The sequence below is a fragment of the Lissotriton helveticus genome, chromosome 1_2 (genome assembly GCF_964261635.1).
Source record: "Lissotriton helveticus chromosome 1_2, aLisHel1.1, whole genome shotgun sequence".
Classification (NCBI taxonomy): Eukaryota; Metazoa; Chordata; class Amphibia; order Caudata; family Salamandridae; genus Lissotriton; species Lissotriton helveticus.
In genome coordinates this window covers 113,316,771-113,331,257 of record NC_136058.1, presented here as the reverse complement: position 1 = coordinate 113,331,257, position 14,487 = coordinate 113,316,771, and the positions used below count along the sequence as shown (strand labels likewise).

Sequence of the window (14,487 nt, the reverse complement as noted above, 5' to 3'; positions counted from 1 at the left end):
CAAATAGCAATTAAAGTGGAAAGAGATGTAGGAAAACTAAGTTATGCAACTCAAGGTTATACGGTTTAGTAACCCAAGTGTTCCGTTCATGTGTATACTCACCTTTCTGTTCTTCTATTACTTCACTTAGGAATCTGATCTCCTCGTTGATTCGTTGTTCCAGGCTCTTTTTACCCATTCCAAAGTTCCTCAGGGCTGATAAAGCAAATCTCCTCTGTTGTTTCCAGGAATGCCCATTAGAATTAATCAACCCTGGAGGAGAAAAATTGCATTACAGCTTGTATATTTATATATATGTGTTGTGGTTGAAATACGTAAATGAGAAGGAATGTCTACCCTAGGAGAGACTTTCTTTCCCTCCCTCTGCCTTTTCATGACTCCGCTTTACTGTTCTTGTCCTATCTTTCTCCCTATTTGCATAAGCTTAAACTTTGCAGTTGCATTCTATGGTTTAGAGCAGATAGGTCATTACTGTGATTTAATGAAACAGCATTATGGCGGATTGAGCTCAAAGTATATTTAGAGAGGGTCTTTCACTAGGAATATATGTCGTCATGATATTCACAGCAAGAATTTTTGAAACACAATCCTCTTGAATGTTATTTACTTCATATCTATATGTATTATTAGGCTGAGATCCATTGAAATTATTATTTTCTAATTTATGAATTTATTTTGTGCTAGTAACAATCATAAGTTGAAAAATGTCTTTGATTTCCATGTCTGCAACATGGTTGCCATGGCAATATCAACAATTCTCTGATTGGTGCCAAGCTATGTGAACAAGGTGGTTTAACCACCGAAACGCGTCAGGAGCTTTTTCTGTTCAATACATTCTAAATACTTTCACACAGTGTGTCGGTGCCTGTTTCAAAGGTGAAGCAGGATTGAACTGATATATATATATATATATATACATATACATATATATTAATTCACTGAAGATAACATAGGTTTCAGGCACGTTATAGTTAGAGATTAGCATTTAAAAAACCTTAGAAATTCACTGAAAAAACCATAGGTTTTACAGAAGTTATAGTTACAAATTAGCATTTAAAAAACCTTTGAAATTCACAGAAAAAACCATAGGTTTCAGGGACGTTATAGTTAGCTGGACATTTCACTCATAAAAAACCATAGAAGTTTCACCGTTACAGTTAGTTGAGCTAACTATAACTTGCATCCCCACAATGCACTGCTGATGACGTCACATATAACATCAATCATGACATGGTCAGTGACATCACTGATGACATCACTGATGACATCTCAAATGACATCACTAATGACATCATCCATGTGACAATCTGATGCACCTCCTCAGATGTAGTGTGGGAGTGTTTGTTGTAGCGCTTCTTTTCTACTTTATCTAAAAGTAACTGATGCCCTCTTATATTATCAAGAATATGGGACAACACTTTTACAAACTATAGCAGAAAAAAGGAGGGCGTGGCCTTGCTTAAGTGATATTTTATGAAATTCCGTTTTTATTTGTCACCCCTTTGATATATACAGCGTCAGTTTCCGAAGAAAGTTTATTTGTAATTGCTAAATAAAAACTGTTCGAAACCTAGACTGAAATATTTGCTGCACAACCACACCTTCCCGTCAGAAAAGTAAACACCACATTATAAGTAAATAGTGCTTCTGGGAAGTATCCCACACGCAAACTTGATAAAAAGAAGACCGCAAGACACTCTGTTATTTTTCCACCATGATTTGCACACCCCATGACAATTATATGAATGGTCCTCAAAATATATAAAAAACAATTGTTACCTTCACAATCCCTCTCCACCACCTTGTGACCACTGTACAGAGTTAATAGTGTTCCTACCCTCCCCTCTACTACTTTGTTTTCCCGTACTCCTTTGGAAGTGCGTCACAAAATGCCTGACAACAGTGAACCGTTCGCACCCAATAAGGAGCAAACTTGTATTCGGAACACTTTAGCCAATAAAATGTTCATGTTGTTCCGCAGAGGAGGAGGAAATGGCTGCCAACATTTCTACTTCTAATGCTTCACAGCGAATGAACATTAAGCTGGGGAAGGTCCCGCTTGGAACACTTTACCCAATGAGATCTCCCTAATACTCCGCAGAGGGGGAAGGAATCACTGACAACACTTCTACTTTCCATGGTTTATAGCCAATCAACATTAAGCTTGGGGAAAGTCCTCCTTGGAACATATCAGCCAATTAGATGTCCCTTCTACTCCGCGGAGGGGAAGTGAATGCTTGGCAACGCTTCCACTTTTAATAGTTCGCAACCAATCAACATGAAGCTCTGGAAGCTCCTCCATAGAAAACACCAGCCAATCAGATGTCCCTCCTACTCCGCAGAGGAGAAGGGAATACCTAGCAACACTCTACTTTCAAAACTTTGCAACCAATCAACATTAAGCTCTGGAAGGTCCTCCTTACAACATGTGAGCCAATTAGATGTCCTTGCTACTCTCCGAAGGGGAAGTGAATGGCAGGAAACACTTCTACTTTCAATGGTTCACAGCCAATGAACATTAAGCTTGTTGTTGGAACACCTTAGCCAATTAAACGAAGGACGCAACTCACCCATCAATAATAATAATGCACACAATACCAAATGTAGCGGTGATGTGCTGGACAGACCTCACTATACAGATCATAAACCTCTTCAACAGTATATATACTGCTGGTGCTTGTAGTGTTGTGGACAATAGACGTGATCTAGCCCAATCTGGAAATACTGATACCATGGGCACTCCCTCATGGCTGGTATACACCCACACCACACCCATCCAGGACAGGCGTCACAGGACAAGTTATCTTAATTGGGGTTCCTTTGGTTAAGCCTGTGCTCATGCTGCCTTTGGACTCCTGAAGAATGGACGCTGCATGTGGGGCGTGGTCAGGGAGAGCATTCAAGCGTGTGTTTCCCCCCAGTGGGCTGTTCCTGGTTTTCCCGACTTAAGAGCGGGTAATGAGTTTTTAGGATTAAAGGGTATTTTTGTACGGGCTGAGGCTTTATTTGTATGCCCCAGCTTTCCAGTAGCGAATGTTGTCTCTTCAGTGCCTCTACCATGTTTGAGCTGGTGAAAGTTAGCTCTGTAGTTTCATTTTTCTCCTCCGGGTCCGGCGGAAGGAAGGAAATGGTCTCGATATCGGTGTTTTTTGTCCCTTCCAGCCCTGGGATGTTTGCGCAGAGTGTTAAAAGATTGCTGCGGTTGAGAATGTCCCACTTGCCCTGTGAGACGTATTCAGGGTGCAGCATTATTTTCCGGTCCTGGTGTGTCATTTGAGTTAGGTTGTTGGCAGAGGCCACGTCCTTCCAGTTTTTGGCCTGTATGCCAATGAGCGGTGGCTGTGCCGCACTGGGCGAATGGGTGTTTGCCTGTTTTATTGGCCCTGTTGTCTGCTGGGGTGCCGCCACGAGAGGTGGGCTAAGTGGTCTGGTGCTGAATGACCAATTCCCGGCCTGCTCGGGTTTAAGGCCAAAAGTGCCTTGGGGTGTGGGCTGGGAAGTTTCCGACATTGCATTGGTCGCTATTAATTTGTTGGCGGCGATGGCGCTTGGGTTACTCTGCTCAATGTGGTCTTTGTGTGCGGAGGGCTGATAACTTTTTAGGCATAACTCACGGTCACTTAAAAGGGCTTGATTTACTTCCCCGTCGCATTGTCCTTGCGGATCGGGCACTTGGTTTTGTGTTTTCAATGCCAGAGCTGGCTGGGGGGCAGCAGAGTAGGCCAGCATGCTCGGGTCTATTGCTGAATTAGTTGTATGTAAGGCTTCCGCCCATGAATCATTTTTTACTGTCGTTTTAGTTATGGCAGCCGGGTGGGTCACTTTCCGAATCTCGGTGTGACCGGGCATCTGGTTGACGGGCAATAGCCATTGCCGAATTGAGCTGGTGGCGTGTGATTTACTTTTTCTCTCCTTGTTGAGTTTTCTGAGTTTTTTCTTGTTTTTCCTGGATAGATTTTGGAGTTCTGGACTAGCCAGTTTGAGGGTATAATGAGGGTCTTGATTGTTAGCCTGAGTCAGGGTAGCATTTGTTCCGCTCACTTTGGTCGTCGCTGAAGGAACCGGGCCCGCGGTCTTCTCCACTTCAGGAATTTATATGCTGCAAATTTGAGGGTTTATTGTGCCTTGTGTTTTTGGAAATGCATGGGCAATGTCCTGTGCGGGTAAATTCTGATTCTTGCTTGCTTCGTTCTTAAGATCCTCGATTAATGTGGTCATGATGTTTGGTAATTTTTCTAGACTGTGCAGAATTGGGCTGCAGCCACATGACTCTGGCTTTAAGTGAGTGCTGTCCTGTGCTCTGCGAATCAGGGCGTTCAGGTGATCCAATTTAGAGTCTATCCCGGAGATCAGACCCGCGACAATTTGTAAAATGTTGATTTGGGCGTCGAGCTTGTCCGTGTGCATTATTGCTGCGCCTGTCATTGAGATGAGAGCCTCGTTGATCAGCGATAGATGGTTTGTGATCAATGGGGGCTTCTCCCCCTTGTCCGCGCTTTTACTCGCAGAAGTTGGAGGCTGGGCCATTTTGTCGTATTCCAGGGCACTCGATCTTGACAGGTTCGGGGACTGGGTTTGTGGAATGCCAGGTGATGTCGGAGTTCTTCCTTCATTATCGGCATAGATGCTATTAGGCACGTCAGGCATAGGTGCTCCGTTTGGAGTGGGACTCAACTGAAAATCCTCCAGGCGTTGATGGGTCGAAACTGGGAGGCTTGTGCGGAAAGGCCTAGGTGGAACCACATTTGGTGTCGCAGGTTTGAGAGATGTTCTACCGTAGAGAGTGATTATTTTTGGTGAAAGAGGAATGCCGAATGCCTGGGAGGCTGTGGGGCTTGGAATCTGCCCGTCCTCCGTTGCCTTGTTAATGGATGAGTTGATCGAGGTCGGGCGGGGTTCAGCTGCTATGGGTGCGTGGGGGCTCAGGAAATCTCTTATGTCTCTGTTTCCTACTGGCCCGGTGGATGTTTCTTTTGTGCTAAGGCAAAACTTGTGGGCTGTTGACTTAGGTGGGCTGTGGGTCTTCCCTGGTGGGGCTGCTGGTATCGGAACTGGAAATTTCACCGGAAATTCCGGTGACGTCGGTGTTGCTCCGGTTACTCCGGCTGCTCCTGTTTGTTCCCCATCTGTGAACCCTGGCCCTAGGTAGGAACCCCCTATTCCTGGGGAGTAGAATAGCTTCACCTTCTGTCTCCTGGCTGATCTGTGAGGGCGAGGCTTCTACTGTAGTTGTATTAGGTTCGAATGTCTGTTGGATGAACTTGCCGAATGTGGCCATCTGCTTAACAATGGTCAATGTGTATAATTGATAGACCGCCTCCTTTGCGGTACGTGTCCCCACTTGTCTTAAGATGGGCCTGAGGTAAAGGCTGCGTGCTACGCACAAGGCCGGGCAGCAAAATAAAAGATGAGCCAGCGACTCACGTTTGTAATTGCAGAGCCTGCATTTCGGAGCTCCCGATCCTGCCTGTTCGAAGGCATATAGGGGCATATTACCAAGCAATAGCGATAATTATTGCTATTGCTTGGTTAGCGGGAAAAAAATATCGCCGAGCACCGAGGATTTTTACCGCTGAGATACCTTGATATTATCAAGGTTTATCTCAAAAGCGGTAAAAATCCTGCGAAATGCATGAATATCGCTGAAAAATCAGCTATATTCATGCATTATCGTGACAATGCTCTTAGCCATGTTATCCACCTTCCATTGGATAACATGGCTAAGAACTGCTTTTAGCAGGCGTTAGCTTTTGGAGATATTCGCGCTTAGCGCGAATATTTCCAAAAGTTGTTAATAGGAGTTAGAGATGTTAGCGACTGTTTTCAGTCGCTAACATCTTGGCACGCCCACTTTGCATGTCATTAGCGATAATTATCGCTGACATGCAAAGTGGGCCCCTAAATGCCCACTATCGCCTACAAGCTGTCGCTAACTGGTGTTAGCGACAGCTTGGTAATAGGGCGATAAAATTATCGCCGCATTAGCGGGAAAAAGTCCCGCTAATGCGGCGATAATGCCCATGGTAATATGCCCCTTGATTCTTTAAGGGGCAAGGGGTGTAGTCTGTAGGATAAGATATTGTGAAGGGCTGGGCGGCCCACGGCCTGCGTGAGATGGTATTTGGGGTTGTGCACTGTGTGCGGCAGGCGTAGGGACTCATGGAAATCTTGTGTTGCCAACGCCTCCAAGTCCAGTTCCCGGGAGCGAATGCACACTTGTTTTTTAATCGCGTTTTTGATTGCCGTGTAATTGACTAGCTCAGGGTCCCAAAGCTCGATGGCGAGGTTGAGGAGATCCTTCGCCGCGGTAAGGGTGGCTGACCAAGGGTTCACAGATTCCGTGAAAATATATTTCAGGACTGCCTTCAGTGTCTTGTCTTGTGCCACTGTTGTGAGATAGTAATATTTGCTCAAGGCAGCCATCTCTTCAAGCTTTTGTAAGTTGAGCAAAAATTCTAGGCGGACAAGAGTGTTTCTAGTGCACTTTGGTAGATGAAATAGTCTCTTATAGGCTCTGCAGTTGATTTTTTCCAGTTCCTTGTTAAGTTTGCCCGGAAACGCTTGTTGGGTGTAATTGAGGGCAGGCATTAATTTTGCCTTGAGTACTCTTTGAATGGCCGCTGTGGATGGACTATGTAAGGTGGCTTGTAATTTGCAGAGGGCGTAAGTGATGGTTTTCCCTTTGCATTGGATTTTCTTCAAATGAGGGCCAGAAAGCCCCGACTCATGGTAGCAGATGCCCAGATAGGTGTATTGCTGTGTACTTTCCAAAGACAGGTGACCAAGCCTCCATTTGGCTAGTTTTTTTTGGATAGCGCCCAAAGATTACTATTTTTGACTTGGAAGGGTTAGCTACCAGCCTGTTTTTATCGTTATAAATTGCCAGGGTGGTCAGCGCCTTTTGTAGGCCCATCTTGGTGTGATCCAGGAGTACCAGGTCGTCGGCATATTGCATGAACTGGATTTTGGTCCCCCCGATACTTGGAGTGGCCAAGGCTGCCCCAGACAGGGCGATCTCCATATCTGCTGTGTATAGATTAAACAGCAGTGGTGCTAAAACGCACCCTTGTTTTAGACCTCGATCCGTGTCAATCTTCTCAGATGCGTGGTCACTTGAGAGTTTGATTCTGACCCACGTTTTTTGGTACAGCGACTGAATTGCTCTTAGCAGGGTCGGATTGAAGTTCCATTGTGCCAGCTTTCTCCGTAGGATGGCACGATCTACCCCATCGAACACTGCAGAGTAGTCAATAAAGCAGGCGAATAAAGAGAGGCTTTTGCCCAACCGTCCTTGGTAGGCCAGGTAAGAAAGTGCGGTGATGTTGTCCACGGTTGAAGACCCGGGTCTAAATCCGGTTTGACAGAGGGGCAAAAGACCTTCTTCGCTTGCCCAATCTGCAAGATCTCACAAGATGGCACTGGCGTAGGCTTTGCCCTCGATGTCCAGGAGGGCAATCATTCGGTATTTGGACGGGTCTTATTTAGGCTCTTTTTTATGGATTGGGCGTAAGAGCGAGCCTCTCCAAGAGTCTGGCCCATCCCCCAGGAGCCAGCATTCGGCGTATAGGTGGGTCAGGTTTTCGGACCAGAATTCTATGCTCGCTTTAAACAATAGGCCTGGGAGGCCGTTGGGGCCCGGAGCGGCGTTTTGCCTGATTTTTTTAAAGATTTTGGACACTAGCAATTTTCCAGGGGCGGGGGGGCTTCTTGTTGGTAATGGCATCTGGCTCTTCTCTTGCTGTGAATGCGTTTTTTGAGTGAGGGGCGGCTTGATCTTCGTTGTATAGAGCTTCTACGTGGGCGACCCAGATAGAGGCCTCGAGGGAGTTTTCTCTGTGATTTGTGCCTCGTCCAAGATTGCTTAAATAGCTCCAGAACTCTTGCGATTTCCCAGGGCTCGGAAGGTCAAACATTTTCAGCCATTGTGCTTCGCAATGTTCGCGTTTTGTGTCCCACACCTTCTTCGAATGGCTTTTTGCAGCCTTTTGTAGCTGTTTTTTGTATGAAGCTGTGCCATTTTTCCTGAATGCTTTTCGTTTTATATTTAGATGTTTGGCGCTTTCTTTAATTGCCCAGTTGAAACAGAGTGTGGATGGTTGGTGCCAACGGGTTACCCTTGCTGTGTCCCCTCTAAGTGTCGCCGTTAAGGTCCCGATGATTCCATCCCATGCTGCTATTTCACCCTTGTTGTGATCACTCGGTGGCCAGCCTGCCCACGAATTTGTCCAGTTATTGAACGTGATGGTTGCTGCCTGCCCCCATTTAATTTTTCTGGGTAGCTTTATTAGTTCTTCGCCGTTTGCGGCCCCAATGTATTGTAGCCTATGGCGTGTTTTTGCTGTTAGGTTCAGTGTGATTGTTAAGGCGGCATGGTCGCTGTCGCTGCGCTGGTGAACTGAGTAATCCGACATCAAGGGTTGCAATTTGTCACTTAGGATGATATAGTCAATCGTCATTTGATTGTTGTACGTGGGAGCAACGAAGGCCCCATGGCAGTTCCTTAGATGGACTGAGTGTGCTGTCGCCAGTTTGTAAGATTTTAATAAGGCGTTCAGTGCATTGCTACCCCCAGGCTGGTGACTTTGTGTGGGTGTGACCCCTATGTTGTGGATGTTGAGGTCGCCGCGAAGGATGCAATCCAATGATGGGAATTGTAGTAGTAGGGCCTCTAGATGATTTATTAATGTGGGCAAGTTGGCTGAGGACCCATGCGGGTTATGGTGAATGTTGATCACTAAGATAGAAAAAGTTCCGCTGGTCGAGAGGGGGCCTTTCAGAATGCCCGCCTGGAGCTTGTTGGGTTGGTTGTTTATTTCCGTGAATTCTAGATTCAGCGAGTGCTTGATATAGACACATATCCCCCCTGATGGTCTTCCGCATATGTTGGTCTTTATTGCAGGTTTGCCGTATTCTGCGTATCCTCTTAATGAGAGTGGATTAGTTACCCACGATTCTTGTATGCAGATAATATCTTCCTCCTCCAGGAATGTCACTGCGGCATGGTTTTGTAACAGCGTTTTGAGTCCTGCGACATTCCAGGTCATAATTTTCAAACTCTTAGTGGTCAGGGTTTGGTTTGTGTATTTCGTTTGTCCATTAGTCGTGCGTTGAGAGAAATGACCTATTTCTCCAGGGCAGTTCGTGTCAGGAGCTGGGGTTTAAAGCTAAGGGCAGCCAGGACCAGTCTTTACTCGCGCACCCCTTTGTTACGCACAAGCGTTTGCCTTGACTCAGGTTTGTTGTTATCTTAATTGGGGTTCCGTTGGTTAAGCCTGTGCTCGTGCTGCCTTTGGACCCCTGAAGAATGGACGCTGCATGTGGGGCGTGGTCAGAGAGAGCGTTCAAGCGTGTGTTCCCCCCAGTGGGCTGTTCCTGGTTTTCCCGGCTTAAGAGCGGGTAATGAGTTTTTAGGATTAAAGGGTATTTTTGTACGGGCTGAGGCGTTGTTTTTATGCCCCAGCTTTCCAGTAGCGAATGTTGTCTCTTCAGTGCCTCGACCATGTTTGAGCTGGTGAAAGTTAGCTCTGTAGTTTCATTTTTCTCCTCCGGGTCCGGCGGAAGGAAGGAAATGGTCTCGATATCGGTGGTTTTTGTCCCTTCCAGCCCTGGGATGTTTGCGCAGAGTGTTAAAAGATTGCTGCGGTTGAGAATGTCCCACTTGCCCTGTGAGACGTATTCAGGGTGCAGCATTATTTCCCGGTCCTGGTGTGTCATTTGAGTTAGGTTGTTGGCAGAGGCCACGTCCTTCCAGTTTTTGGCCTGTATGCCAATGAGCGGTGGCTGTGCCGCACTGGGCGAATGGGTGTTTGCCTGTTTTATTGGCCCTGTTGTCTGCTGGGGTGCCGCCACGAGAGGTGGGTTAAGTGGTCTGGTGCTGAATGACCAATTCCCGGCCTGCTCGGGTTTAAGGCCAAAAGTGCCTTGGGGTGCGCGCTGGGAAGTTTCCGACATTGCATTGGTCGCTATTAATTTGTTGGCGGCGATGGCGCTTGGGTCACTCTGCTCAATGTGGTCTTTGTGTGAGCGGAGGGCTGATAACTTTTTAGGTATAACTCGCGGTCACTTAAAGGGTTTGATTTACTTCCCCGTCGCATTGTCCTTCCGGATCGGGCACTTGGTTTTGTGTTTTCAATGCCAGAGCTGGCTGGGGGGCAGCAGGGTAGGCCAGCATGCTCGGGTCTATTGCTGAATTAGTTGTATGTAAGGCTTCCGCCCATGAATCATTTTTTACTGTCGTTTTAGTTATGGCAGCCGGGTGGGTCACTTTCCGAATCTCGGTGTGACCGGGCATCTGGTTGACGGGCAATAGCCATTGCCGAATTGAGCTGGTGGCGTGTGATTTACTTTTTCTCTCCTTGTTGAGTTTTCTGAGTTTTTTCTTGTTTTTCCTGTATAGATTTTGGAGTTCTGGACTAGCCAGTTTGAGGGTATAATGAGGGTCTTGATTGTTAGCCTGAGTCAGGGTAGCATTTGTTCCGCTCACTTTGGTCGTCGCTGAAGGAACCGGGCCCGCGGTCTTCTCCCCTTCAGGAATTTATATGCTGCAAATTTGAGGGTTTATTGTGCCTTGTGTTTTTGGAAATGCATGGGCAATGTCCTGTGCGGGTAAATTCTGATTCTTGCTTGCTTCGTTCTTAAGATCCTCAATTAATGTGGTCATGATGTTTGGTAATTTTTCTAGACTGTGCAGAATTGGGCTGCAGCCACATGACTCTGGCTTTAAGTGAGTGCTGTCCTGTGCTCTGCGAATCAGGGCGTTCAGGTGATCCAATTTAGAGTCTATCCCGGAGATCAGACCCGCGACAATTTGTAAAATGTTGATTTGGGCGTCGAGCTTGTCCGCGTGCATTATTGCTGCACCTGTCATTGAGATGAGAGCCTCGTTGTTCAGCTGTAGATGGTTTGTGATCAATGGGGGCTTCTCCCCCTTGTCCGCGCCTCTACTCGCAGAAGTTGGAGGCTGGGCCATTTTGTCGTATTCCAGGGCACTCGATCTTGACAGGTTCGGGGACTGGGTTTGTGGAATGCCAGGTGATGTCGGAGTTCTTCCTTCATTATCGGCATAGATGCTATTAGGCACCTCGGGCATAGGTGCTCCGTTTGGAGTGGGACTCAACTGAAAATCCTCCAGGCGTTGATGGGTCGAAACTGGGAGGCTTGTGTGGAAAGGCCTAGGTGGAACCACATTTGGTGTCGCAGGTTTGAGAGATGTTCTACCGTAGAGAGTGATTATTTTTGGTGAAAGAGGAATGCCGAATGTCTGGGAGGCTGTGGGGCTTGGAATCTGCCCGTCCTCTGTTGCCTTGTTAATGGATGAGTTGATCGAGGTCGGGCGGGGTTCAGCTGGTATGGGTGCGTTGGGGCTCAGGAAATCTCTTATGTCTCTGTTTCCTACTGGCCCGGTGGATGTTTCTTTTGTGCTAAGGCAAAACTTGTGCGCTGTTGACTTAGGTGGGCTGTGGGTCTTCCCTGGTGGGGCTGCTGGTATCGGAACTGGAAATTTCACCGGAAATTCCGGTGAAGTCGGTGTTGGTCCGGTTACTCCGGCTGCTCCTGTTTGTTCCCCATCTCTGAACCCTGGCCCTAGGTAGGAACCCCCTATTCCTGGGGGGTGGAATAGCTTCACCTTCTGTCTCCTGGCTGATCTGTGAGGGCGAGGCTTCTCCTGTAGTTGTATTAGGTTCGAATTTCTGGTCCTCATTGTTTTCAAAGTTTTGGTTATCTCACCTGTTTTGACTGAGCACAGCACCCACAACTTAGGTGGGGGGGCTAGGTGGGGAAAACCTCTCCCCCCTCCAACGACACCGGGATCTGCGGGCTCCCCTTATGGGGGGGTGGGGGCAGCCGGGGGGCCTCGGTGTGATTGGTGAGGCTCTCACTGCCCGCCCACGGCTCACCGCACGCTGCTACTGCTAGTCTCTCTGGGGAGAAGCGAGATATAGCGTCTCCGGCGTTCACCTGGAGCGTTTTCCTGTTCCCTACGAGGGAGGTAGGCTCACGACCTGGCGTTGTGTGTCATGGGAGCGACTGGCCACTCGGCGTTTTCCTGCTGCGTTTTCCTGCTCCCTTCAGGGGAGATCGGCTCGCTTTGATAGAAGCGGCTGGCCACTCCTGGCTGCTCCTGGCGCTGGAGGGAGATGGAGATGGCCCCTGCCTCGAAATTGCCTTATTACCGCTTCCACTGTGGCTCCCGCGCCTAGGCCGAGTCTCGGAAGTCTGAGCCCCCGGCGGGGAAACTGTCAACCACCCCCGAGCCGTGGGTTACCTCTACCGCGGGGTTGCCTCTGCCGCCGAGTGCACTGGGGCGGCTGGGTGGGGGTGGGTTGGTGCTCAGTGCCACCGGATGGGAGCCCGCGGCTCTCTCGCTTGACTAGGACCGGTCCGAACTGGTCCGGAGCTGGCTGGTTGGCTGTGGTCCGGGTCCAGGATCAGACTCTCACCGGGCTGTCTCTCGCAGGGTGCGGGCCCCCCCCGGGCCATTGGGTCAGACAAGCTGTTTTAGACCATCGGACTACCGCGGCCAGCACACTGCCTGCAACGCTGCCTACGTGAGTCAAACCGGAACCGGAGCGAACCTCGGTAGCTCCTGTCTCCAGCTAATGCAGATGCTGCAGCTGATTCACGTACCACGCTCCTTCATGCCCACGCTGGTTTACTGGCTTCCCTCACCAGACCCACTGCTCCGCGGCTCCGCGGCTCTCCTTACTCGCCGGGTTCAGGATCAATCCCCAACCCGGACACTGCCACGACCGGTTCCGCTGAGAGTCCGCTGGGAGGAGGTTTAGGAGGTTTAGCTCTCCCGCAGCCTTCCATTGATCTATCCAGCCGGGCGCTTGCCGGGCGGCTTGCGGGAGCTTGGCGTGGCGGCTGCTCGATGGAGTTCGGCGTTTGGCGTTCTGTTCTCTTCTCTCTGCTGCACTCTGCTGGCTACAGTCAGAATCTCTAGCAACTCTAACTCAACCCTTGGTTTTCAGACAGTTTAGCTACACAACGTAAAACCTGTAAAAAACTGGAGCAAGACTGGCGGAGGGATTATGATCGGGCAGCTAAAAGCCGGTATCAGTCCGCCATTAAGAGCTATCCTCGGGCCATACAATCGGAGCGGGCTGCTTATTATGCCAATGAAATTAAGTCTAGCAGTAACCCGGCCAAGTGCATTTTTAAATACTTAACGATCTCAAACAAAGGAAAACTCCAGTGGCCCCCGTAATCGCCTCTAAACAGCATTGCGAGTATCTCGCTACCTTTTCTGTCAGCAAAGTGGAAACTATATACAGCTCCTTCCCACCGGGTGCGGCCCATACTAGGCCCACACACTTACTCCCTACCATCCACACTCTTAAGACCTTTCCCTCGGTCTCTCAGGATGAGCTTCGTTCGCTATGCTGCAAAGTCAAATCGGGCTCCCCAGCAGACCCTCTTAGCCCAGCCAGTTCCTGAATGAACTGCCTGTGTTCTTGCCATCCCTGTGCCAGGTGGTGAATGCCTCTCTTTCGACCGTGGTGGTCCCCAGGCTATGGAAACAGGCTATGGTGGTCCCCCTTCTTAAAAAACCCTCATTGGATCCAGCCAAATTGGAAAACTTCTGTCCAATCCCTCTTTTACCTTGGCCAGCTAAGATTACAGAGGCACATATAAATTCCATTCTAACAACATTTCTGGACAGGTACCCTGGATCTCTCACAGAACGGTTTCCGCCCAGGTCACAGCACTGAGACTGTTCTCCTTGCTGTGTCCAAACACCTGCGGACCGTCCTGGATGCGGGGAAGACCGCAGCACTGATCCTGTTGGATCTCAGTGGTGCATTGGATACGGTCTCCCACCAGATTCTTTTATTACGTCTGGAAGAGGCCGGGATCGTCGGACCAGCTTTGGAGTGGTTTAGATCTTTCCTCTCTGAGAGAACATTCCAAGTGACAGCTCCGCCATTTATCTCTCGTGTCCACTCTATTCGACAGGGTGTGCCGCAGGGCTCTGCTTTGAGGCCTGTTCTGTTCAATCTATATGTCCAACCTTTGGCTGCAGTGGCTCGGGACTGGGGTCTTTGCATTGTCTCCTATGCTGATGACACGCAGTTGGTGGTGGCCCTCTCCGATGACACTATACGCGATGCTCCCGTGTTTAAGAACGGTTTGGCAGCAGTTGCGGAGTGGATGACCGCCAACTGCCTCCAGCTCAACGCTAATAAATCCGAGGTGTTATTGGTAGGGAGAGACCCCAAGCTCTGGAGTGAGCATTGGTGGCCGGTCAGTCTTGGGTGTCCCCCCATCCCTAAGTTGGTGGTAAAGAATCTGGGGGTGTGGATGGATTCCAACCTCACTTTTCAGGATCATACCAAGAAAGTGGCTGGTACCTGTTTTGGCATACTTCAGGGTCTGAAACCCCTGCTGGGGTACTTTGACCCGTCCACGTGACAAATGATTGTCCAAGCCGCTATCTTGTCAAGGCTGGACTATGCCAGCTCTCTCCTCTTGGGGGCTAATAAG

General features: G+C 48.7%; 1 protein-coding gene across 1 annotated transcript in view; it reads right to left on the bottom strand.

The window, feature by feature from the left end:
* The window catches only part of LOC144798746 (cytochrome P450 2J2-like), a 380,876-nt gene that overhangs the window by 218,101 nt on the left and 148,288 nt on the right, over positions 1-14,487 (bottom strand). Inside the window, exon 3 of the mRNA XM_078669768.1 lies at positions 103-252. Coding sequence (XP_078525894.1) covers positions 103-252 — 150 coding nt within the window. The remainder of the gene's footprint in view (positions 1-102; positions 253-14,487) is intronic.